We start from the raw sequence: 27,800 nt of genomic DNA on the forward strand, positions 1-27,800 counted from the left end.
CCATGGCATAGGGCCTAGCTATCTTCAAGACCGCCTGCTGCTATCGACGACCTCCCATAGACCCGTGCGCTCCCACAGAGAGGGCCTCCTCAGGGTGCCATCAGGCAAACAATGTAGGCTGGTGACCCCCAGGGGAGGGCCTTTTCTGTGGGGGCACCTACCCTCTGGAATCAGTTGCCCCCAGATATCAGGAGAATCCAAGACCTCAGTGCCTTCCGCCGTGCCCTTAAAACCCACTTTTTCCAGCAAGCCGGGTGGCTTAAGAAGAAATTTTTAAAAGTTTTAAATTGGTTTGTGATTTTTAATTTTGGGGCCAAATTTATATATTTTTTAATTGTTTTTTAATATTTGTATTTCATGTTCTTAATTCTGGCTGTACACCACCCTGAGTCCTTAGGGAGAAGGGCGGTATATAAATTGGAAATAAAATAAAATAAAATAAAATAAAATAAAATAATATAAAATAATAAAATAAAATAAAATAAAATAAAATAAAATAAAATAAAATAAAATAAAATAAAATAAATCTTCTTAAAAACCTCCAATGTCTAAGCACCTACTGGATTAATTGTTATCACTGTCAAGAAATTCCTTCTTAGTTCTAGGTTGCTTCTCTCCTTGATTAATTTCCATCCATTGCTTCTTGTGCTATCTTCAGGTGGTTTGGAGAATAGCTTGATTCCCTCTTCTTTGTGACAGCCCCTGAGATATTGTAACACTGCTAAAAAGTCTCCCCTAGTCCTTCTTTTCATCAAACTTAACATACTCAGTTCCAGTAACTGCTCTTTATATCTTTTAGCATTGAGTCCCATAATAATCTTTATTGCTCTTCTCTGCATTCTTTCTAGAGTCTCAACATCTTTTTTATCATACAAATGTTGATGACAGGCATGTTAAATCTCCTTGATCACACTCTATCAGAGCAAACTGAAAACACTTAGCTTAGAAAGTTTCATTAGTCATCTTTCCTCCCGTTTGATGAAAACAGTTATAAATATGAGTGCTATAATTTCTTTTTCAGATGCTGATGACTGTTTCCCATGTTCAGAATATGAATATACAAACGAACCTCACAATCTTTGCATTCCAAAACGCATCATATTTTTGTCTTATGAAGAAACTCTGGGAGTTAGCCTGACAACTACTGCTTTCTTCTTCTCTTTCATCTCAGCTTTGGTGCTGCATATCTTCATTAAATACCGAGACACTCCCATTGTCAAAGCCAACAATAGAAACCTCACTTACATTCTTCTCATTGCTCTCCTCCTCTCCTTTCTTTGCACTTTGCTTTTCATTGGGGATCCTGACCAAGTAAAGTGTCTCATGCGACAAACGACTTTTGGCATTATCTTTTCTGTAGCCCTTTCTTGTATATTGGCCAAAACAATCATAGTGGTTCTTGCTTTCATGGCCACCAAGCCAGGCTCCAAAATGAGGAAATGGGTGGGGAAAAGGCTGGCCAATGTTATCGTACTTTCTTGCTCCCTAGTGCAAGTCACCATCAGTAGTATATGGCTGGCAATTTTTCCCCCATTCCCAGATTCAGATATGCACTCTATGGCTGAAGAAATTGTCCTAGAATGTAATGAAGGTTCAGCCTTCATGTTTTATAGTGTCCTTGGTTTTATGGGTTTTTTGACTGCTATCAGTTTTACAGTGGCTTTCTTTGCTAGGAAGCTACCTGATAGTTTCAATGAAGCCAAATTTATCACCTTCAGCATGTTGGTCTTTTGCAGTGTCTGGATATCATTTGTTCCCACCTATCTCAGCACGAAGGGGAAATACATGGTGGCTGTGGAGATCTTTTCTATTTTAGCTTCTGCAGCTGGTTTGCTGGGCTGCATTTTTGCCCCAAAATGCTACATTATTGTTCTGAGGCCTGATCTGAACAGAAAGGAACAGTTGGTAAAGAAACAAAACAGACTCTTTTGATCCAGCATGCTATAAAGTTTCCAAATTGTGATATAAATCTCAATTGTCTCCTTAAGAAATTGCTGTCCATCTTGTGTGCAGGAATAAAATATGGAATGTAGTCCTTATAGAATGGTTTCTTTACACAACGGATTGGGGGCTTTTTGTGAGACATAGAAAAATGTAATGTAGCTGCTGTAAGAATTACTTAAGTTTGTCATAGAAAAGGGAAACCCATAGGAAAGCCAGAAGGTAAAAGCTAATGAAAAAATGAAGGGAAAGAAGATGGAGAAATGTGAGAAATAAAATTTGAACATGTTCATTATCTACTACCATTTAAAAAAAAATTAATAACCCAAAGTAAGAAGAAAAGAGGAAAAAGATATAACTCGTATAAATGATGGCACTAGGTAAACTTCTAAAACAGAACTGAGAAAATAAAAAGAGGATATATGTTTAAGTATTTCTAGGATTAGTTATCAAAATCTTTCAGCAGTCTTGACATTTCCATAATATTTGCTTGTCAATGAAAATTTCACAAAACAACTTACACAACTTACAATTACTTACAAGAGTAAATAATATTCAGCAAAGTATAAACAACATGTATTTACTGTAATTACTGTTGTCAATTAAAGCCCTCCAAAGCATCCAAAGTAAACCAAAAGACCTAGCAGCCCCAGAGTAGAAATACAACATATAGTGTATACAACATATAGTGTAAGGATTGTAACAGGCCCTGTGTAGAACAAAAGTCAGAAGACTAGTAAAGCGCATCCATGAACACAAACTAGCAATCATCATCAGAAGATATGATGGAAGTGCCTTAATTTCCATGCTAATTTATGTCAGAATATTCATAACTGGAAGACATGGTAACAAAGTTAGCCAATGAATAGATATGGTAATAAGGTCAGCCATTGAATAGGCATGGCAACTGGGTCAGCCACTGAGGGCTGTTTGGGAAACAGAAACTTAAGGAAGGAGTCTGGGCATGGCTTAGCTCTGTGCTCAGCTCTGAGTCTAGGAAACAAGTCTGGTGTTGTTTATCTGCCGAACTGAAACTAAGAACTTACTTACAATCTCTCCTCTCTACCACGTTGGAAGAAATCTGCTGTGGGTATTGTAAATTTATTTCATGTGTTATTATGTATATAAAGAAGTTAATAAATCCTGCTGCATCAGTCTGCCTGTGTGTGCTTTCTGGATTTGATTTTTGCAACAAACTCTGACAATTTCCATATCAGAACACATGGAATGACTTAAGTATAGTTTCAACTGGGAAACCATAGTTTCAACTGAGAATCAGAGACCAAGCAAGTATATAGAGGTAACAACAACTATATATCTTTATATCTTTTCATTTTGTTAATGTCTAATGCATTTGGGTAGATTTGTTCCTCCATTGTGGATAACCATTCTGGAATTTTGTGATAATTATTCTTTTTTTTATCCCTTGCCATGTTTGTAGTAGTCCATCTCTGATTAAGTGTCGTTTGTAAATAGTTATGCTGTCTATTTTTTCCTTCCCATAAAAAGGTGTGCCACCCTCTGTAAATCATATCCCTCTAATGTTAAAATTCTTTTATTTCGTAATTCCATCCAGTCTTTGATCCATATAACTGATGTTGCTTTAAAGTAGATTTCCCAGTCTGGGAGTCCAAATCCTTGTCTTTCTCTACTATCTTGCAGTGATTGTATTTTGATTCTTGATTTTTTTTCCCTGCCAAATATAGTTTGCTATTAATTTATTTAGATCTTTAAAAAAGTTTTTTCCTAATTTTATGGGAACTACTTGGAATAAGAATAGTTATCATGGTAGCACGTTCATTTTAATCAATGCTATTTTTCCTAAAAAGGATAAATTATTATTATTATTATTATTATTTTAAATTTGATTTATATGCCGCCCTTCTCTGGAGACTCAGGGCGGCTTACAGTGCATTAAGCAATAGCCTTCATACTTTTGTATATTTTATACAAAGTCAGCTTATTGCCCCCACAAACTGGGTCCTCAATTTACCTACCTTAGAAAGGATAGAAGGCTGAGTCACCTTGAGCCTGGCAAGATTCGAACTTACTTTAATTGCAGACAGCTGGTGTTAAATTACAATGCATAGTCTGCAGAGCTATCCAGGCTCCCTGGATTGTAACTTGCTCCAAATTTCCAAGTCTTTCTTTATCTGTAGCCAGGGCCAGATTTAGATGAAAAGAGGCCCTAGGCTATTCCACTTATGAGGCCCTTTCACCTATAGTGAAAGTGTAATTTTAATTTTGCTAACAAGTTGAATGTAGGCCCCTCTTGATCTTGAGGCCCTAGGCTGAAGCCTAGTTAGCCTATAGGAAAATCCGGCCCTGTCTGTAGTATTAATTTATTATAGTTGTCTTCTTCAATCGATGAACCTTTATTTGTTAACCATATTCCTAATTTATTTATTCATTTTTTTTTGTCATTTGGAAACCCATTTTTTCTTCTCATTCTTTCTCCTGCTGCTTGGTAAGGTTTTTTGTTAGTGCCTTTGTTTTGAGTTTATTAATTTTAAGTCCCATTACTTTTCCATATTCCTCTATTTGCGTTATTAATTTGAGCCCTAACAGTATTGGTTGTTCTAAGATGAAGACCAGGTTGTCAGCAAAAGCTTGGACTTTATATTCCTTTTTTTCCCCAATCCTTTTATTTTGTTTTCACTTCTAATTTTCACTTCTAATTTTAACAATATCTCTAGTGTTAAAATAAATAATAAGGGGAATAGAGGACAACCCTGTCTCACTCCTTTTGCTATTCTGAAGTGTTTGGTAGTGTCTCCATTTATTGCTATCCTTGCCGTTTGAGTTGAGTATATTTTTTCTACCATCTTTACAAATTTATCTCCGAATTTCATATTTTTTAATTGTAAAATAAGGAATCCCCAATTTAAGTTATTGAAAGCTTTTTGTGCATCCAAAAATATTAATGCGAATTGTTTGTCTGGATTTGTTTCATAATATTCTAATACATCAATTATAATTCTCATATTGTTTTTTATTTGCCTTTTTGGCATAAAGCCATTCTGAACAGGGTGGATGTATTCATTTATTACTTTTTTAAATCTTTCCAAAATTATCAATGTAAATAGGTTGCAGTCTGCATTTAACAATGAAATGGGTCTATAGTTTTTGATTTGTTGTTGGTCTGTATCTTCTGTATCTTCTTTTGGGATAAGTGTTATTAGACGGAAGTCCGTCTGGACCTGGTGTTTTGTTGTTCCTTTGTTTTTTTTCTTGCCTCCATTAATTCTGTCATACTAATTGTCCCATTTAATATCTCCCTCTGTGTCTCCTCCAATTTGACTAAATTCATCTTTTCTAAATATTGTTTAATATCTCTTGTGAATATAGGTTTTGGAAATAGTTTTTTGCTATATTTTTCCCCTCTTTTCTGAAGTGTATCTCTCCTTTCTCATCCTGTAACTGGTGTATCTTCTTTTCTCTTTCTCTTTTTTCAATTTGTATGCAAGCCATTGTCCCGTTTTGTTGGCATGTTCAAAGTAATTTTGCTTTGCTGATTTAATTTTCCATGCCATCTCTGCTTGTGTAGTCAAATTAATCTTATGTTTTATCAAATCTGTTTTTTCCTTAATTCTTTTTTTCTGGGGTTCCTTCTGTAAATTTAGCTCCCATTTTTTAAGTTCTTTTAAAAAATTATCTCATTCTTGTTTTTTATTTTTGTTTTTCTTTGCTGTGTAAGCAATTGTTAGGCCTCTTATATATGTTTTTGTGGTGTCCCAAACATTTTGGAGGGATGTTTCTTCTTTTGTGTTTATCCTAAAAAATATGTTCATTTCTTTTTCAATCATTTGAATATATTCTTTATCTTTTAATATTTCTTTGTTCAACATTCACCTTTTTCTTTTCTTCTGGCCTTTCCATATTACTCTTAATGGATTATGATCCACCCATGTATTAGTCATTATTTCCACTTCTTCTATTTCCTTTCTAAGTTCTGTCATCACCCATACCATATCTATCCTAGACCACAATTGATGTGGACTAGAATAGAATGTGTATTGTTGTTTTTCTTTATTTATTTCCCTCCATGTATCTTGAAGACATAATTTGTGTGTCATCTCATGAAATGTGTCAGGTAATGTCTTTTTCTTTGTTTTATTTTTCTTATTGCTTCAATAATCTTTTTTCACATCTATAATTGCGCTCAAGTCTCCAATTAAACAGTCAAATGGAATTGAAAACAAGGCAGGAATTAAAAGAACAGGGTACAGATATTAATTGGTGGCCTTACATGCAAATAAAATCTATATATAAGACAGATTTGACAAAATATGGATTCCAAAGAGAAGACAAAATCCTCCAAGGCACAGAAGATAAATTGATCAAAAAAATGTACAATTATCTATTAAGATACAAATTGGAAGAGGAGGTAGTTAAGGCAAATATGATAATTTGGGCAAAAAAATTCGGATATAATATTGAATTAGATAAATGGGAGAAATTATGGAACAAAAATTATAAACTGACAATGTCTGTATCCTATCAAGAAAATTGGTATAAAATGTTTTACAGGTGGCACTTGCCACCAGCCAGATTGGCAAAGATGTTTCGCAATACCTCACCAACATGTTGGAAATGCAAACAACAAAAGGGAACATATTACCACATGTGGTAGTCCTGCCATAAAGCAAAACAATATTGGAGTAGAATCAGATCACAATTAGAAAAAATAGCCAAACAACAGATAGAGGTGAGGCCAGAAACATTTTTACTAGGAATACTCCCAGGGTCATATGAAAAAGAAATACAATATTTAATTATCCATATTATCACAGCAGCAAGAATTATCTATGCTCAGAATTGGAGAAATAATAATATACCATCCGATGATAATTTGATCATAAAAGTCTTGGAATGTGCGGAGATGGACAAATTAACAAAGGAGATACAAGAAAAAGAGAAAACAGAATATTACTTAGTGTGGGAGAAATGGTATGAATGGCTGGAGAAGAGAGATAAAAGTCAAGAAAGAAATTAAATAATGGTTGAAATAGGAGTAGAAGTGTTACAGATGCAGCCACGCCACTGCCCAGCAACACGGAAGCATGGAGCTACCCTTGAAAAGTGTTTGGAGACTACATTTGGTCCAGAATGCAGCCTAGGTACACCCACATTACACCAATTCTCCACGAGCTGCACTGGCTCCCTATTGGTCTCCAGGCACAATTCAAGGTGTTGGTTATTACCTTTAAAGCCCTACATGGCTCAGAGCCACGTTATCTTCGAGACTGCCTTCTACCACATAGCTCCCAGCGACCAGTAAGATCCCGCAGAGTTGGTCTCCTCTGGGTCCCGTCAGCTAAACAATGCCGCCTGACGGGGCCATGGGGGAGAGCCTTCTCTATGGCTTCTCCAGCTCTCTGGAACCAGTTAGCTCCTGAGGTCCGGACCACTCCCACCCTATTGGCTTTCCAAAAAGCGGTGAAAACCTGGCTTTTCCGGCAGGCCTGGGGCCGTTGATCTCGCTTGCAATCTTGTGAGATCCAGCCATGAATGGTGGGAATGGGTTTTAATGTTTTAATTTTTAAATGTATATATATATGGGAATGGGTTTTAATGTTTTAATTTTTAAATGTGTATATATATATATATATATATATATATATATATATATATATATATATATATATATATATATATATATGTATGTATTGTAAGCTGCCTTGAGTCTCCGGAGAAGGGCGGCATATAAATTAAATTAATTAATTAATTAATTAACTAATTAATTAATTAATTAAATAAATAAATAATAAAGCGCCGTCCATTGGTTGAGACTTGACAGCTCAGCCAGTGGGAGAAATAAGCAGGCACTATAGACTACCTGTTTGACAGCTGCTGTATAAATATTTATTTATTATTTCTCCCACCGGCTAAGCTGCCAAGTCTCAGCCAATGGGCGGCACTTCTGTATTGCCGGGCAGTGACGCAGCTGCATCTGCAACAAGAAGTATGATAGAAAATATGAGGAAACAAAAATTGTTGAAATGAAATTGTCTACATGTGTATTTATATGTATATATGTAAATAAATTAATTAATATTAGAAGTATATGTACAAAAGATATAGTAGAATAAGGGAGAAAAATGTATAAGTAAGAAATTCTTGACTGATGCAAAACTGTTGAAAAGGAAAAAGTGTTATAGCTTTCTTTTTGTTTTTAAAAATGTTTAATTTATTTTTTTAAAAAACAACAACTATATATCATTCAAAAGAGATAATCAAAAAGCCAAAAAGAAAACAAAAAGTTCAAAATACCTCCTCACCAGCAATCAACAGAAAGATCAATAATCAAGTAAACAAGTCCAATCAAGAAACTAGTAACGCACTCAAACAAGCTAACAGTAAACAACAGCCTAATCAAGGAACCATGAAGATCTCAGTGACAGGGCAAGCCACTATATATACACCTTTGTAGGACAGATGATGTTATCTACTAATCCTATGAAAAATCTGCAAGAAAACAACCAATCTCAGAGAGTACTAAGGTCCAGACAGTTCACCCCTTAGCTACAAATATTCTCTTTTACTAAAACAGCAAAGTCTGGAAAAGATCTATGTCTGTATAGAACATTTATATTTATGTGTATAATAATAATAATAATAATAATAATTTTATTTCTATACCGCCCTTCTCCCGAAGGACTCAGGGCGGTGTACAGCCTATTTAAAAACACAAAAAACACGACAACAATTTAAAATTTAAAATCATTAAATAATTAGGCTCCAATTAAAATCCCAGAAATTTAAAATACCCCAATTTAAAACGTTATGTTAGTAACCCTGCCTGGCGGAACAACAGGGTCTTCAGAGCGCAGCGAAACACCCGGAGGTCGGAAATCTTTCGTATTTCGGGGGGCAGTTCATTCCACAGGGCTGGAGCTCCCACAGAGAAGGCCCTCCCCCCGGGTGTCGCCAGCCGACATAACTTGGCTGATGGCACCCGGAGGAGACCCTCTCTGTGGGAGCGGACTGCTCGGTGGGAGGCTATTGGTGGCAGAAGACGGTCTCGAAGGTACCCGGGTCCTATGCCATGGAGCGCTTTAAAGGTGGTAACCAACACCTTGAATCGCACCCGATTCCTTAAAGTCTGGAAAAGATCTATGTCTGTATAGAACATTTATATTTATGTGTATGTATATACACATAAAAAGTATCTCTCTCTCTCTCTCTCTGCCTCTGCCACTGTCTCTCTCTTTCGCTTCCACTCCTCTCCCTCCCTTTCCCTTTCTGTCTCTCTCTGTCTCTCTCTGAAATTGGGCTTCAATCAAGGACCCATATAGAAGAGCAGGAAATGCCCCAAATATGCCAAGAAGTAGAAGTTATTCTATTTCTGTTATTGATTTCCCCAAGGGGGAAAACCTCCATTGAAGAATTATGTATGCAGTGCTAATGCTAATATTGTAAGTGTGACACAAATAAGCACATTGGTGACCAACAGGCGTATCAAACAAAATTCAGACAATACCAGTATTTTGATTAATTCTATTATTTTTAGAATATCTGAACAGAAAGATGCTTCTTAACAGTGAGATCCAAATTTCATTTAATACAATTTAATTTGATTTACTTTGTTGTTTAATTAACCATGACTGAAATTTCCATTTGAATTCATCTGTTTTCTCAGTTGGAAGCCAGCTGCAGATCCTGGAGAACAAAACTTTTTACATTTCTCATTTAGTTCTTTTGGTCCCTTCTCACTATTATATTGTCCTTAATTGCAGGTTACAATACCCTGTGTTTTACAAGTTGGTTTGAGCATGTCTAGACCTGTACAATCATTATCAATTATACATTCTTATTTTCAATGTCTACGGAGTTACAGAAAACATTAAAAGTAATGTATTTCTGCAGCAACAAAAATGTAACATTCTTTTTTCTCCAAGGGTATAGCTAGAGAACAAGGTCCTGTCATTCTGATTTTTTAAAAGGTAAACCTGTACTTTAAAGCAGCCTCGTGGAACACTGTATCTCTAGGCTGTCCTATTTCAAATGCCTAATTCTCATGGAGTGAATAGATGGCTGAGAGATAAATTGATATTATTCTTTGCATCTGTAGCAATATTGTCCTTCTATGTAGAAGGTGATACAACCCTTTTTAAATGTTCTGTAGGAAAACAGCCTTTTATTAAGCACAAGCAATATCATTCAGAAGATTTGGTCATTGCGGGCATTTCGTCTCAAATTTACATGATGTCTGAAAAAGTAACATTCAGAAGAAGTCCATCAGATGAACTGGTTGATGATTTCATGTATGGAATTCCTTTTTTTAAGTAATGCAAATACAGAAAATAGTTAAAGTCATGCTTGAATTAGGATGGAGGATGAATGTTAAATTGCCCTTTGCTGCATTATTATTTCTCTCTCTATAATATTGCTTCAATTTCCATCTGTTACACAAGTTATTTTCCATTGTGTTTTTATTTCTACGGCTTCTAATGCCCTCTTCGATACCATTTTAGCAGGTATCAGTTTAATTTTAATACACTTTTTTCATATGGCTATAACTCGATGAAGTACACGTGAAATAAATGCCTGCAAAGGATTGCTTCATATCAGAGATATGTTAAGGTGTGCATGGTTGCAGTTAGTCCTACATGCAGATATTATATCAAATATTCCTCAGAAATTTCCAGTGTATTGAATGAGGAATTTTTTTAAAAAAATTTGATTTATATGCCGCCCTTCTCCGGAGACTCAGGGTGGCTTACAATGCGTTAAGCAATAGCCTTCATTCTTTTGTATATTTTTTATACAAAGTCAGCTTATTGCCCCCACAAACTGGGTCCTCATTTCACCTACCTTAGAAAGGATGGAAGGCTGAGTCAACCTTAAGCCTTGGAGAGATTCGAACCAGCAGAAATTGCAGGCAGCTGTGTTAATAACAGGGTGCACTAAACCACTGTACTATCAAGGCTCCAAGTAGTTAAGTAGAATATTAGGATAGGAAGTAAAATTAAATATAGATCTCCCAATTAAGAACCCCCCATTAATTATTGATTTTTATTGCATTTTGCTATCGGGCTGCCTGAATGCATATGGATTGTTATATTGCTTTGACCTCCTGAATATTTTAAACAAGTGTTTGTTTGATGCTAGTGCATCCGCCTGTATCAGTGCTTGTGGCCTACACAATCTAAACTTCTGTGATACAATTAGAATGCAGCCAATTCCAGATTTGGCTATAGATGTTGTAAATTCATTTCAGGTTTCACATGCAAAACTACCAGCACATCTTGGCTTTGGAATTTGCAATCAAAGAAATCAATGAGAATTCTAGGATCTTGCCAAACATCACCCTGGGTATCCATATGTCCAATAACTATATTCTGCCTAGATGGATTTATCTGGCTTCCATGGAGCTTCTCTCTACAAAGGGAAGATTCATCCCAAACTACAAATGTGACCTCAAGGACAGTGTAATATCTGTGATTGCAGGACATAATGCTTACATTGGTCAGTTCATGTCAAACATTCTGAGTATATATAAGATCCCACAGGTAAGAGCCATCCCATAAAGAAAGGAGTCAAATCTAAATGCAGTATTTCTTGCTTGATTTAGTATAATTTCTATTCCAAACTTTTATCTTTATGAATGCTATTAGTGTCAGAAAAATTCAAAACAAACGGATAACATACAGTTAAATTCACAATCAAGCAAAACATCAAAATATATTTCATCCAGGGTGGGAAAGAGAGGAATGATTCAAAATGCTAAAAAGTTGCGTATATCTTATCTACGGGATAAATTATGTCACTAAGTAAATCCAGAAGTTTGTATTCATCCTTGCAATTCATATATTTCTGCAGCTCTGTTTATTAAAACAAAAAGAAACAACTATCATAGAAATTGTACTGGAATATGCAAATAGTAATCAATTCTGCCCTTGTCTGGAGAACATAAATATTTAAATAAGATTCTTAAAATAGACATAAGTGATTTGAAAGTATATACTCTAATTTCTTCTTTTTTCTTAGCTCATATATGGTTCTACTGCAGAGATAGATGACAACATACAAGCTGCTTTCTTCCATCAATTATTTCCAAATGAAGACCTCCAAATTATGGGGCTGATCCAATTGTTGCTTCACTTCCAGTGGAAATGGATTGGGCTCATTGTCCAGAACACTGTAAAGGGGAAGAGGTTGATACAGAATAGACTTGATATATTTTCTCAAAAAGGCATCTGTTTTGACTTCATGGAAGAAATGCCAAAGGAATCAATTACGAATGATGTTGAAATTCAACTGAATGGTTATATTTTGCTGTATAAAGCTATTATGAGAAGTACTGCCAATGTTGTAATCATATATTGTGAAAATGAGGACATGCCTGTTTTTAGAATGTTTCCATATATTTCAGAATATGAAGAGATGCCAATGAAGAGAAAAGATAAAGTTTGGGTCATGCCAGCACAGATGGAATTCACATCAATCCCCTTTCAAAGATACAGGGGCATGGATTTCATCCATGGTGCCCTATCGTTGGCAATTTCCTCAAAGGAAATATTAGGGTTTAAGAAATTTACTCAGATGAGAAAGCCTTCTTCAGAAGAAGAGGACAGTTTGACAAGAGTATTTTGGGAATATGCATTTGAATGTTCTTTCCCAAATGCTGGGTTAGATGAGGACAGTGACAATCAATGCACTGGTGAGGAGTCACTGGAGACCCTTCCTGAATCTGTGATTGAATCTAGTATTACTGGGCAAAGTTATAGCATTTACAATGCTGTCTATGCAGTGGCCCACGCTCTGCAAGCCATGCTTTCATCTAAGAGCAGAAAAAGACGAAATGCTTGGGAACTCAGTCAACAGTCATGGCAGGTAAAAACAACATGAATGAAAATACCCCTTTATGTAAGGGCCAGTCATATAAATGTTCAGCTAGTATTTTGGAGTTGTACAGTTGATACTCGAAAAATTAGAATATCATGCAAAACTTCATTTATTTCAGTAATGCAACTTAAAAGGTGAAACTAATATATGAGATAGACTCATTACATGCAAAGCAAGATAGCTCAAGCCTTGATTTGTCATAATTTTGATGATTATGGCTTACAGCTCATGAAAACCCCAAATTCACGATCTCAGAAAATTAGAATATTACATGAAACCAATAAAACAAGTATTGTACATAGAACAATATTGGACCTCTGAAAAGTATAAGCATGCATATGTACTCAGTACTTGGCTTGGGCCCTGTTTGCATCAATTACTGCCTCAATGCGGTGTGGCATGAATGATATCAGCCTGTGGCACTGCTGCGGTGTTATGGAAGACCAGGATGCTTCAATAGTGGCCTTCAGCTCTTCTGCATTGTTCGGTCTCATGTCTCTCATCTTTCTCTTGGCAATGCCCCATAGCTTCTCTATGGGGTTCAGGTCAGGCGTGTTTGCTGGCCAATCAAGCACAGTAATCCCATGGTCATTGAACTAGGTTTTGGTATTTTTGGCAGTGTGAGCAGGTGCCAAGTCCTGCTGGAAAATGAAGTCAGCATCCCCATAAAGCTTATCTGCGGAAGGAAGCCTGAAGTGCTCCAAAATCTCCTGGTAGATGGCTGCATTGACCCTGGACTTAATGAAGCACAGTAGACCAACACCAGCAGGTGACATGGCTCCCCAAATCAACACAGACTGTGGAAACTTCACACTGGACTTCAAGCATCTTTCATTCTTCCTCCAGACTCTGGGTCCTTGGTTTCCAAATGAGATGCAAAAGTTGCTCTCATCAGAAAAGAGGACTTTGGACCACTGAGCAACAGACCAGTTCTTTTTTTTCTTTAGCCCAGTAAGACGCTTCTGACATTGTTTGTTGTTCAGGAATATGACATTTGAAGCCCATGTCCAGGATCCCTCTGTGTGTGGTGGCTCTTGATGCACTGACTCCAGCCTCAGTCCACTCCTTGTGAAAATCCCCAACACGTTTGAATGGCCTTTTCCTGACAAGGTTGTGGTCATCCCTGCTGCTTGTGCACCTTTTTCTTCCACACTTTTCCCTTCGACATAACTTCCTATTAATGTGCTTTGATACAGCACTTTGGGAACATCCAACTTCTTTTGCAATTACCTTTTGAGACTTTCCCACCTTATGGAGAGTGTCAATGATGGTTTTCTGCACAACTGTCAGGTCAGCAGTCTTTCCCATGATTTTGATTCCTACTGAACCAGACTGAGAGACCATTTAAAGGCTCAGGAACCCTTTACAGGTGTTATGGCTTAATTAGCTGATTAGAGTGGGACACTTTGAGCCTAGAATATTGAACCTTTTCACAATAGTCTAATTTTCTGAGATTGTGAATTTGGGGTTTTCATGAGCTGTAAACCATAATCATCAAAAGTATGACAAATCAAGGCTTGAACTATCTCGCTTTTCATATAATGAGTCTATCTCATATATATTAGTTTCACCTTTTAAGTTGCATTACTGAAATAAATGAACTTTTGCACGATATTCTAATTTTTCGAGTTTCACCTGTATAGCTAATAAGAGTACTCTGAAGCTCAACTAACTCATAAATGATGTCAGAACTTCAAATAATAATTCCAGATATCACTAAACATGGGGTGAAACAATGCACAATGAAAAGGAGGCAATGTCAAATGTTAATTAAGGAGAAGTTTTAGAAGGAGTGTGGGGTAAATCAGTTTCCAAATGAATGGGACTGTTTATTTATTTGTTTATTTATTTATTTGTTCAAGTTCTATGCCGCCTTTCTCCGAAGACACAAAGTGGCTGTTTAATAGGATATAAGGAATGTGTCCTTGTATCCCACAGTGGTTTGTGATAGTTCTATCAAAACATTTCACCAGGAACCTCTGAATCTTATGATGCAAATGCTTCATCTAAGTAAGACCATTGTTCTCTTTAAACAACAGAAGAGCTAGAAGTAATTTGAGATCTATTATGTAATTGCTTATGAATCATTTTTGCCCTCCTTTTTGAAATAGAAGTTCTCTGCAGAAGTTCCCTCCACTAGTTTCTGGATGGAATATTTTCAGTGTCCTAAGTTAACAAAGAATTCTTTGATTATCTTTGATTATTTGCTTGGATTCTGAGTTTTGATTCCACAGTGAGGAAAAGATTATGAGAGGAAGGAAGGAAGGAAGGAAGGAAGGAAGGAAGGAAGGGAGGGAGGGAGGGAGGGAGGGAGGGTGGGAGGGAGGGAGGAAGGAAGGAAGGACGGAAGGAAGGAAGAAAGGAAGGAAGGAAGGAAGGAAGGGCATTTGAGCTGCAGTGAGGCTTGATTATTTGCTTGGAGTCCTGCATTTTGATTCCACAGTGAAGAGAAGAGTATGAGATACATAAGAAAAAAAGAAAGGATGGCATTAAAGAGTTACCAATAGAAAGCACCACAACAATTTCTAATTGGTTGTTCATAGATCAAATGCTCACAATATTTTAGTACATCTGAGCTTCTGAGCAACAGCACGTAACCAGGGTGCCATTAAGAGTCAACATTAGGGGTCCAACTGACATAGATGATAATATTGCTTCCAACATGCATGGGAATACTAAAGGAATTCTAAATACCTAAATGCTTTTTAGAAAGGATGCAAAAGTCATTAGAAGGACTGTTAAGAGAAAGTAAATAGCAATTTAGTCCCGGGAAAGAAGATAGTGTGTGACAGAGACTAATTCTGCCTTAGAAGGAAATTCCTGAAGGTATTCAAGTTTCTATTATTATACCCCATAACAATAAATATTCCTCATATTATATTTGCTGACTGGTCTGCCTTAAAAGGACAATACCTAATTTATGAAAGATCCTTCATTCACACTTGCTCTTTGCTTCCAATTTTTATAAATTTCTTTTAATGATTTCCATTTAGTTCCATTGGTATCTGAAAGCTGTTTCATTTAACAACAGTGCTGGAGAAATGGTTTCCTTTGATGAAAGAGGAGAACTAGCAACTGGATTTGATGTTATCAACTGGGTCACCTTCCCTAACCAATCATTTCATCGAATCAAAATTGGAAACATAGCTACAGTGACTACCCCTGAAAATCTCCTTACTCTTTCTGCAGAGGAAATAATCTGGCCCACCATGTTTAACCAGGTAGTTTTGGCACCAATATCAAACCAAAGTTAATAATTTATTTTATTTATACTTACTGCTTCAATGCTCAGAAAGTTCTTTCAGGGATTACAGGCATGCAACAACTCTTTTCTCAAAGTGATTCGTGAACATGATTACCCTAAAATAAAAAACCAACATAAAAAATTTACAGTGATTAAAAGAGAGATTTCTGTAAAGGGGGATTTACAAAATATAAGGAAAAGCTCTGTACCAGAGTTTACATGATTTCTGGGAATGCTGGGGTTTTAGAAGCAGAACCTCAAATTAATAAATAATAAGGTAAAAGTAAAGGTAATAAGATATTGCTTGATAGCCAAAAGGTAAAATATCTACTGTTTATAAATATGCTATGAAACATGTTATTGTAAAATATCTGCCTGAAAATCGTTTGGAGCTCTAAATTGGAAATACCTAGTTAACATAGGATAAATCACCAAGTAAAGCTGTAAATGAAAGCAATCCTGGAAATCTAATTTTCTATCAAATTCAAAGATAGACTTTTGGTTGTGATATAAATTCTTTTATACTGTTATAGTGCAAGAATTGTTTCCAGTTAGAATGAACTTCAAATTTTTAAATACAATGTTATTCTGGATATGGATGTATACTTTCATAATTTAGTTAGCTATTCTTCCAAAGAAGCAATTAAACTTTCTTTCAAGTAGACAATATAGAAGATCCTTGGAGCCATTAAGACATAATTTTATTTTAGAAATGAATCCTTTCTGGGGATTCTATTTGCAGTCCCACCAATTGTGGCAAAGGACATAGTGCTTGATTATATGAATAACAAGACTCTTAAATATAACCAATATGGCTGCACTTCCTAAATTATACCACTTCCTGCCACATGGTTACTTAAGGATGTATGCTTCGTACAACACGGCCAATCCAGTATACAGCCAGTGAATTTATTTAATTGGTAAACATTTAACCAACATCATATTTTTACAATAGAGTTGCATTTCTCATATCTTAAGTGTTGCTTGTAAGTTGACTAAGGCTGCTTGCTTCTCCCAATGTGTCTTTCTGGCCTGTTTGACAATACTTTGTTAATACAGTGGTACCTTGGTAGTCATTGTTAATTGGTTCCGGGAGGCACGATGAGTACCAAAAATGATGATTACCAAACAAATTTTTCTCACAAGGAATAAGGTTGTGAGTCACAAGATAGCTGATATCAACAAGTTATAGTTTCTTCATTGAGTATCAAGCAAATGATGAATTCAATGAGTTTCAAAGCAGCGGATGTTCCAAGGTACCACTTAAATATTAATCAAATCCAATTCTTCAGATCCAAGAATTCCTGAAAGGTTAAGTAATAATTTCTCAATTTTCCTTCTTAATGTCCAATAGGTACAACCCTTTTCTATGTGCAATCCTCCATGCTCATCAGGTTGCAGCAAAATAAAAATAGAAGGAAAGCCCTTTTGCTGCTATGATTGCCTTAAATGCCCAGAAGGGAAAATTTCAAACAAGACAGGTAAGAGATCTAAAGCAGAGATTCCATTGCTATGTATTTTGTGCAATGCCTTATATTACTCTTTAATTATAAACAGCAGTTTTCCTTTTCTTTACAAATTTGTCCATAATTCATTTGTCCTAATTCATTTGTCCATAGTTCTGGACAGATGTTGATTACTTAGACGTCTATTCGAATATCATGTCATCTTTTTTACTTTGGGAAATATAAACCAGATGATAAAAATAAATCTTTTCATTTATGGTTTCTTTGCAGTTCAGAAAGATTTAAAATAAATGGTAAAGGAGAGATATTAGTTAGTTCAGCAAGCATAATTTCTTGATATTGTATTTTTGGAAACAAAACAGAATTTAAATTTAGATTATCACATCTCTATACCGTAATCTGAATTAAGTGAATCTGGCCAGTTTACAGGTTTTTACGTACCTTAGTATAACAGAATACCATAACTTTTGGGCCTTTCTTTCTGTTTCAGAACTCCCTAGTAGCATATAGTACAATAGACATTTTCTACATTAAACCAATCAGAATTTCTTTTTGCTTTATGCAGCATAGCTGTAAGAAATAATACTGTACATCATCATAACAGATTAACAGAGTTTGATGGGACCTTGGAGGCTTTCTAGTTCAACTTTCTGCTGAAGCAGGAAAACCTATACCTTTTAAGACAAGTGGATGTCTAATATCCGGGGGGATTTGGACTCTGACTGGGTAGATCAGGGCAGGGTGACGAGGAATAGTTTTGAGAATGTTACCTGGGAGGAGTTTGATGCTGTGACTCCCGATGATCTGGACAGGATTTTGGGGAGACTTAGTGTGGCCACATGTTTACTGGACCCGTGTCTCTCCTGGTTGGTACTGGCTTCCCGGGAGGTTACACGAGGCTGGCTCCAGGGTGTTATCAACGCTTCGTTGAGTGAGGGTCACTTCCCCGCTGCTTTGAAAGAGGCGGTGGTGAGGCCTCTCCTCAAGAAGCCGTCCCTGGATCCGGCAATATTGGCCAACTACCATCCTCTCTCCAACCTTCGCTTCATGGCGAAGGTTGTTGAGAGTGTGGTCGCGCGACAGTTTCCACAATTCCTGGAGGAAACATCTTATCTAAATCCATTCCAGTCGTGTTTCAGGTCAGGGCACAGCACAGAAATGGCATTGGTCATGTTGGTTGATGATCTCTGGAGGGCTCGGGACAGGGGTTGCTCTTCTGTTCTGGTCCTGTTAGATCTCTCAGCGGCTTTTGATACCATCGACCATGGTATCATGCTGCACTGGCTGGAAGAGTTGGGGGTGGGAGGCACTGTGTTGCGGTGGTTCTCCTCCTTTCTCTCCGACCGGTCGCAGTTTGTGTTGGCAGGGGGGCAGAGGTCGACCTCGAGGCCTCTCATTTGTGAAATGGTGCAGGGATCGGTCCTCTCGCCCCTTCTGTTCAACGTTTATATGAAGCCGCTGGGCGAGATCATCCGTGGCTTCGGGGTGAGATACCACCAGTATGCTGATGACACCCAGCTATACATCTCCACCCCAGGCCACCCCAACAATGCCCTTGAAGTGATGTCCCAGTGCCTGGAGGCTGTGCGGATCTGGATGGGGAGAAACAGGCTCAAGCTCAACCCTTCCAAGACTGAGTGGCTGTGGCTCCCGGCATCCCAATATAGTCAGTTGACTCCATCACTGACTATTGGGGGCGAGTCTTTGGCCCCCACAGAAAGGGCTCGCAATCTGGGAGTCCTCCTGGATACGCAGCTGTCCTTGGAGGAACATCTGATGGCTGTAACCAGGGGGACCTTTTGTCAGGTTCGCCTGATTCGCCAGTTGCGGCCCTTTCTTGATCTGGATTCCCTGTGCACAGTCACTCACGCCCTCATCACCTCTTGCCTTGACTACTGCAATGCTCTCTACATGGGGCTCCCCTTGAAGAGTACCTGGAGGCTCCAACTGGTCCAGAATGCAGCAGCGCAGGTAGTGACGGGAGCAGAATGGCGCTCCCATGTAACACCGCTCCTGTGCGAGCTGCACTGGCTCCCGGTGGTCTTCCGGGTACGCTTCAAGGTGTTGGTCATCACCTTTAAAGCACTCCATGGCATAGGGCCTAGCTATCTTCGAGACTGCCTGCTGCTATCGATGACCTCCCATCGACCCGTGCGCTCCCACAGAGAGGGCCTCCTCAGGGTGCCATCAGCCAAAAAATGTAGGCTGGTGACCCCCAGGGGAGGGCCTTCTCTGTGGGGGCCCCTACCCTCTGGAATCAGTTGCCCCCAGATATAAGGAGAATCCAAGACCTCAGTGCCTTCCGCCGTGCCCTTAAAACCCACTTTTTCCAGCAAGCCGGGCTGGCTTAAGAAGAAATTTTTAAAAGTTTTAAATTGGTTTGTGATTTTTAATTTTGGGGCCAAATTTATATATTTTTTAATTGTTTTTTAATATTTGTATTTCATGTTCTTAATTCTGGCTGTACACCGTCCTGAGTCCTCAGGGAGAAGGGCGGTATATAAAATAAAATAAAATAAAATAAAATAAAATAATAAAATAAAATAAAATAAAATAAAATAAAATAAAATAAAATAAAATAAAATAAAATAAAATAAAATAAAATAAAATAAAATAAAATAAAATAAAATAAAATAAAATAAATAAAATAAAATAAAATAAAATAAAATAAAATAAAATAAAATAAATCTTCTTAAAAACCTCCAATGTCTAAGCACCTACTGGATTAATTGTTATCATTGTCAAGAAATTCCTTCTTAGTTCTAGGTTGCTTCTCTCCTTGATTAATTTCCATCCATTGCTTCTTGTGCTATCTTCAGGTGGTTTGGAGAATAGCTTGATTCCCTCTTCTTTGTGACAGCCCCTGAGATATTGTAACACTGCTAAAAAGTCTCCCCTAGTCCTTCTTTTCATCAAACTTAACATACTCAGTTCCAGTAACTGCTCTTTATATCTTTTAGCATTGAGTCCCATAATAATCTTTATTGCTCTTCTCTGCATTCTTTCTAGAGTCTCAACATCTTTTTTATCATACAAATGTTGATGACAGGCATGTTAAATCTCCTTGATCACACTCTATCAGAGCAAACTGAAAACACTTAGCTTAGAAAGTTTCATTAGTCATCTTTCCTCCCGTTTGATGAAAACAGTTATAAATATGAGTGCTATAATTTCTTTTTCAGATGCTGATGACTGTTTCCCATGTTCAGAATATGAATATACAAACGAACCTCACAATCTTTGCATTCCAAAACGCATCATATTTTTGTCTTATGAAGAAACTCTGGGAGTTAGCCTGACAACTACTGCTTTCTTCTTCTCTTTCATCTCAGCTTTGGTGCTGCATATCTTCATTAAATACCGAGACACTCCCATTGTCAAAGCCAACAATAGAAACCTCACTTACATTCTTCTCATTGCTCTCCTCCTCTCCTTCCTTTGCACTTTGCTTTTCATTGGGGAACCTGACCAAGTAAAGTGTCTCATGCGACAAACGACTTTTGGCATTATCTTTTCTGTAGCCCTTTCTTGTATATTGGCCAAAACAATCATAGTGGTTCTTGCTTTCATGGCCACCAAGCCAGGCTCCAAAATGAGGAAATGGGTGGGGAAAAGGCTGGCCAATGTTATCGTACTTTCTTCCTCCCTAGTGCAAGCCACCATCAGTAGTATATGGCTGGCAATTTTTCCCCCATTCCCAGATTCAGATATGCACTCTATGGCTGAAGAAATTGTCCTAGAATGTAATGAAGGTTCAGCCTTCATGTTTTATAGTGTCCTTGGTTTTATGGGTTTTTTGACTGCTATCAGTTTTACAGAGGCTTTCTTTGCTAGGAAGCTACCTGATAGTTTCAATGAAGCCAAATTTATCACCTTCAGCATGTTGGTCTTTTGCAGTGTCTGGATATCATTTGTTCCCACCTATCTCAGCATGAAGGGGAAATACATGGTGGCTGTGGAGATCTTTTCTATTTTGGCTTCTGCAGCTGGTTTGCTGGGCTGCATTTTTGCCCCAAAATGCTACATTATTGTTCTGAGGCCTGATCTGAACAGAAAGGAACAGTTGGTAAAGAAACAAAACTGACTCTTTTGATCCAGCATGCTATAAAGTTTCCAAATTGTGATATAAATCTCAATTTTCTCCTTAAGAAATTGCTGTCCCTCTTGTGTGCAGGAATAAAATATGGAATGTAGTCCTTATAGAATGGTTTCTTTACACAACGGATTGGGTGCTTTTTGTGGGACATAGAGAAATGTAATGTAGCTGCTGTAAGAATTACTTAAGTTTGTCATAGAAAAGGGAAACCCATAGGAAAGCCAGAAGGTAAAAGCTAATGAAAAAATGAAGGGAAAGAAGATGGAGAAATGTGAGAAATAAAATTTGAACATCTTCATTATCTACTACCATTTAAAAAAAAATTAATAACCCAAAGTAAGAAGAAAAGAGGAAAAAGATATAACTCGTATAAATGATGGCAATAGGTAAACTTCTAAAACAGAACTGAGAAAATAGAAAGAGGATATATGTTTAAGTATTTCTAGGATTAGTTATCAAAATCTTTCAGCAGTCTTGACATTTCCATAATATTTGCTTGTCAATGAAAATTTCACAAAACAACTTACACAACTTACAATTACTTACAAGAGTAAATAATATTCAGCAAAGTATAAACAACATGTATTTACTGTAATTACTGTTGTCAATTAAAGCCCTCCAAAGCATCCAAAGTAAACCAAAAGACCTAGCAGCCCCAGAGTAGAAATACAACATATAGTGTATACAACATATAGTGTAAGGATTGTAACAGGCCCTGTGTAGAACAAAAGTCAGAAGACTAGTAAAGCGCATCCATGAACACAAACTAGCAATCATCATCAGAAGATATGATGGAAGTGCCTTAATTTCCATGCTAATTTATGTCAGAATATTCATAACTGGAAGACATGGTAACAAAGTTAGCCAATGAATAGACATGGTAATAAGGTCAGCCATTGAATAGGCATGGCAACTGGGTCAGCCACTGAGGGCTGTTTGGGAAACAGAAACTTAAGGAAGGAGTCTGGGCATGGCTTAGCTCTGTGCTCAGCTCTGAGTCTAGGAAACAAGTCTGGTGTTGTTTATCTGCCGAACTGAAACTAAGAACTTACTTACAATCTCTCCTCTCTACCACGTTGGAAGAAATCTGCTGTGGGTATTGTAAATTTATTTCATGTGTTATTATGTATATAAAGAAGTTAATAAATCCTGCTGCATCAGTCTGCCTGTGTGTGCTTTCTGGATTTGATTTTTGCAACAAACTCTGACAATTTCCATATCAGAACACATGGAATGACTTAAGTATAGTTTCAACTGGGAAACCATAGTTTCAACTGAGAATCAGAGACCAAGCAAGTATATAGAGGTAACAACAACTATATATCTTTATATCTTTTCATTTTGTTAATGTCTAATGCATTTGGGTAGATTTGTTCCTCCATTGTGGATAACCATTCTGGAATTTTGTGATAATTATTCTTTTTTTTATCCCTTGCCATGTTTGTAGTAGTCCATCTCTGATTAAGTGTCGTTTGTAAATAGTTATGCTGTCTATTTTTTCCTTCCCATAAAAAGGTGTGCCACCCTCTGTAAATCATATCCCTCTAATGTTAAAATTCTTTTATTTCGTAATTCCATCCAGTCTTTGATCCATATAACTGATGTTGCTTTAAAGTAGATTTCCCAGTCTGGGAGTCCAAATCCTTGTCTTTCTCTACTATCTTGCAGTGATTGTATTTTGATTCTTGATTTTTTTTCCCTGCCAAATATAGTTTGCTATTAATTTATTTAGATCTTTAAAAAAGTTTTTTCCTAATTTTATGGGAACTACTTGGAATAAGAATAGTTATCATGGTAGCACGTTCATTTTAATCAATGCTATTTTTCCTAAAAAGGATAAATTATTATTATTATTATTATTATTTTAAATTTGATTTATATGCCGCCCTTCTCTGGAGACTCAGGGCGGCTTACAGTGCATTAAGCAATAGCCTTCATACTTTTGTATATTTTATACAAAGTCAGCTTATTGCCCCCACAAACTGGGTCCTCAATTTACCTACCTTAGAAAGGATAGAAGGCTGAGTCACCTTGAGCCTGGCAAGATTCGAACTTACTTTAATTGCAGACAGCTGGTGTTAAATTACAATGCATAGTCTGCAGAGCTATCCAGGCTCCCTGGATTGTAACTTGCTCCAAATTTCCAAGTCTTTCTTTATCTGTAGCCAGGGCCAGATTTAGATGAAAAGAGGCCCTAGGCTATTCCACTTATGAGGCCCTTTCACCTATAGTGAAAGTGTAATTTTAATTTTGCTAACAAGTTGAATGTAGGCCCCTCTTGATCTTGAGGCCCTAGGCTGAAGCCTAGTTAGCCTATAGGAAAATCCGGCCCTGTCTGTAGTATTAATTTATTATAGTTGTCTTCTTCAATCGATGAACCTTTATTTGTTAACCATATTCCTAATTTATTTATTCATTTTTTTTTGTCATTTGGAAACCCATTTTTTCTTCTCATTCTTTCTCCTGCTGCTTGGTAAGGTTTTTTGTTAGTGCCTTTGTTTTGAGTTTATTAATTTTAAGTCCCATTACTTTTCCATATTCCTCTATTTGCGTTATTAATTTGAGCCCTAACAGTATTGGTTGTTCTAAGATGAAGACCAGGTTGTCAGCAAAAGCTTGGACTTTATATTCCTTTTTTTCCCCAATCCTTTTATTTTGTTTTCACTTCTAATTTTAACAATATCTCTAGTGTTAAAATAAATAATAAGGGGAATAGAGGACAACCCTGTCTCACTCCTTTTGCTATTCTGAAGTGTTTGGTAGTGTCTCCATTTATTGCTATCCTTGCCGTTTGAGTTGAGTATATTTTTTCTACCATCTTTACAAATTTATCTCCGAATTTCATATTTTTTAATTGTAAAATAAGGAATCCCCAATTTAAGTTATTGAAAGCTTTTTGTGCATCCAAAAATATTAATGCGAATTGTTTGTCTGGATTTGTTTCATAATATTCTAATACATCAATTATAATTCTCATATTGTTTTTTATTTGCCTTTTTGGCATAAAGCCATTCTGAACAGGGTGGATGTATTCATTTATTACTTTTTTAAATCTTTCCAAAATTATCAATGTAAATAGGTTGCAGTCTGCATTTAACAATGAAATGGGTCTATAGTTTTTGATTTGTTGTTGGTCTGTATCTTTTGGGATAAGTGTTATGGTTTCGTCCATGAGTTAGGTATTCTGGCCTTCAAGAGTGCTTCATTAAAAATTTGTAGCAGTATTTCATCTAATGGTTGTTGACATGTCTTATAAAATTCTGCCGGAAGTCCGTCTGGACCTGGTGTTTTGTTGTTCCTTTGTTTTTTTCTTGCCTCCATTAATTCTGTCATATTAATTGTCCCATTTAATATCTCCCTCTGTGTCTCCTCCAATTTGACTAAATTCATCTTTTCTAAATATTGTTTAATATCTCTTGTGTATATAGGTTTTGGAAATAGTTTTTTGCTATATTTTTCCCCTCTTTTCTGAAGTGTATCTCTCCTTTCTCATCCTGTAACTGGTGTATCTTCTTTTCTCTTTCTCTTTTTTTAATTTGTATGTCCCGTTTTGTTGGCATGTTCAAAGTAATTTTGCTTTGCTGATTTAATTTTCTGTGCCATCTCTGCTTGTGTAGTCAAATTAATCTTATGTTTTATCAAATCTGTTTTTTCCTTAATTCTTTTTTTCTGGGGTTCCTTCTGTAAATCTAGCTCCCATTTTTTAAGTTCTTTTAACAAATTATCTCATTCTTGTTTTTTATTTTTGTTTTTCTTCGCTGTGTAAGTAATTGTTAGGCCTCTTATATATGTTTTTGTGGTGTCCCAAACATTTTGGAGGGATGTTTCTTCTTTTGTGTTTATCCTAAAAAATATGTTCATTTCTTTTTCAATCATTTGAATATATTCTTTATCTTTTAATATTTCTTTGTTCAACATTCACCTTTTTCTTTTCTTCTGGCCTTTCCATATTACTCTTAATGGATTATGATCCACCCATGTATTAGTCATTATTTCCACTTCTTCTATTTCCTTTCTAAGTTCTGTCATCACCCATACCATATCTATCCTAGACCACAATTGATGTGGACTAGAATAGAATGTGTATTGTTGTTTTTCTTTATTTATTTCCCTCCATGTATCTTGAAGACATAATTTGTGTGTCATCTCATGAAATGTGTCAGGTAATGTCTTTTTCTTTGTTTTATTTTTCTTATTGCTTCAATAATCTTTTTTCACATCTATAATTGCGCTCAAGTCTCCAATTAAACAGTCAAATGGAATTGAAAACAAGGCAGGAATTAAAAGAACAGGGTACAGATATTAATTGGTGGCCTTACATGCAAATAAAATCTATATATAAGACAGATTTGACAAAATATGGATTCCAAAGAGAAGACAAAATCCTCCAAGGCACAGAAGATAAATTGATCAAAAAAATGTACAATTATCTATTAAGATACAAATTGGAAGAGGAGGTAGTTAAGGCAAATATGATAATTTGGGCAAAAAAATTCGGATATAATATTGAAGAGAAGAGAAGAAATTATGGAACAAAAATTATAAACTGACAATGTCTGTATCCTATCAAGAAAATTGGTATAAAATGTTTTACAGGTGGCACTTGCCACCAGCCAGATTGGCAAAGATGTTTCGCAATACCTCACCAACATGTTGGAAATGCAAACAACAAAAGGGAACATATTACCACATGTGGTAGTCCTGCCATAAAGCAAAACAATATTGGAGTAGAATCAGATCACAATTAGAAAAAATAGAAAAAATAGCCAAACAACAGATAGAGGTGAGGCCAGAAACATTTTTACTAGGAATACTCCCAGGGTCATATGAAAAAGAAATACAATATTTAATTATCCATATTATCACAGCAGCAAGAATTATCTATGCTCAGAATTGGAGAAATAATAATATACCATCCGATGATAATTTGATCATAAAAGTCTTGGAATGTGCGGAGATGGACAAATTAACAAAGGAGATACAAGAAAAAGAGAAAACAGAATATTACTTAGTGTGGGAGAAATGGTATGAATGGCTGGAGAAGAGAGATAAAAGTCAAGAAAGAAATTAAATAATGGTTGAAATAGGAGTAGAAGTGTTACAGATGCAGCCACGCCACTGCCCGGCAACACGGAAGCATGGAGCTACCCTTGAAAAGTGTTTGGAGACTACATTTGGTCCAGAATGCAGCCTAGGTACACCCACATTACACCAATTCTCCACGAGCTGCACTGGCTCCCTATTGGTCTCCAGGCACAATTCAAGGTGTTGGTTATTACCTTTAAAGCCCTACATGGCTCAGAGCCACGTTATCTTCGAGACTGCCTTCTACCACATAGCTCCCAGCGACCAGTAAGATCCCGCAGAGTTGGTCTCCTCTGGGTCCCGTCAGCTAAACAATGCCGCCTGACGGGGCCATGGGGGAGAGCCTTCTCTATGGCTTCTCCAGCTCTCTGGAACCAGTTAGCTCCTGAGGTCCGGACCACTCCCACCCTATTGGCTTTCCAAAAAGCGGTGAAAACCTGGCTTTTCCGGCAGGCCTGGGGCCGTTGATCTCGCTTGCAATCTTGTGAGATCCAGCCATGAATGGTGGGAATGGGTTTTAATGTTTTAATTTTTAAATGTATATATATATGGGAATGGGTTTTAATGTTTTAATTTTTAAATGTGTATATATATATATATATATATATATATATATATATATATATATATATATATATATATATGTATTGTAAGCTGCCTTGAGTCTCCGGAGAAGGGCGGCATATAAATTAAATTAATTAATTAATTAATTAACTAATTAATTAATTAATTAATTAAATAAATAAATAATAAAGCGCCGTCCATTGGTTGAGACTTGACAGCTCAGCCAGTGGGAGAAATAAGCAGGCACTATAGACTACCTGTTTGACAGCTGCTGTATAAATAGCAGCTGTGACTAGCTCTCTGCCGTCCACTCAAAATCCCACCTTCGTCACCAGTGTTCTATTCGGGAGAACGAGGCTAGGAACTGAGATGAGACGGCATTTAAGAAATTCCTTTATTAGGAACAGGCAGCTAACAGGCAACTAGAACAGCAACAGCAGCAACAATAACAACAACTTTCAGTCACGGCTGCTATTTATACAGCAGCTGTCAAACAGGTAGCCAATAGCACCTGCTTATTTCTCCCGCCGGCTAAGCTGCCAAGTCTCAGCCA

At 36.7% G+C, this 27,800-nt stretch overlaps 3 protein-coding genes across 3 annotated transcripts; all 3 read left to right on the forward strand.

Moving 5' to 3' along the window:
• The first annotated feature begins 996 nt into the window (after positions 1-996).
• LOC148113856 (vomeronasal type-2 receptor 26-like) lies at positions 997-3,098 on the forward strand. The gene has a single exon (XM_087893468.1). It carries the CDS (start codon positions 997-999, stop codon positions 1,930-1,932), a length of 936 nt encoding a protein of 311 aa, XP_087749594.1. The 3' UTR covers positions 1,933-3,098.
• Positions 3,099-7,851: 4,753 nt separating this feature from the next.
• LOC148113857 (vomeronasal type-2 receptor 26-like) lies at positions 7,852-12,795 on the forward strand. Its single transcript, XM_087893469.1, has 4 exons — positions 7,852-7,906; positions 10,070-10,208; positions 11,165-11,456; positions 11,935-12,795. The coding sequence occupies exons 1-4, from the start codon at positions 7,852-7,854 to the stop codon at positions 12,793-12,795; spliced, it is 1,347 nt and encodes a 448-aa protein (XP_087749595.1).
• Positions 12,796-20,659: 7,864 nt separating this feature from the next.
• On the forward strand, positions 20,660-22,761 carry LOC148113858 (vomeronasal type-2 receptor 26-like). The gene has a single exon (XM_087893470.1). The coding sequence runs from the start codon at positions 20,660-20,662 to the stop codon at positions 21,584-21,586; it is 927 nt and encodes a 308-aa protein (XP_087749596.1). The 3' UTR covers positions 21,587-22,761.
• Positions 22,762-27,800: the final 5,039 nt, after the last annotated feature.

This window comes from Pantherophis guttatus, chromosome 4 (assembly GCF_059756535.1).
Source record: "Pantherophis guttatus breed Tessera chromosome 4, ASM5975653v1, whole genome shotgun sequence".
In the NCBI taxonomy this organism is placed as follows: Eukaryota; Metazoa; Chordata; class Lepidosauria; order Squamata; family Colubridae; genus Pantherophis; species Pantherophis guttatus.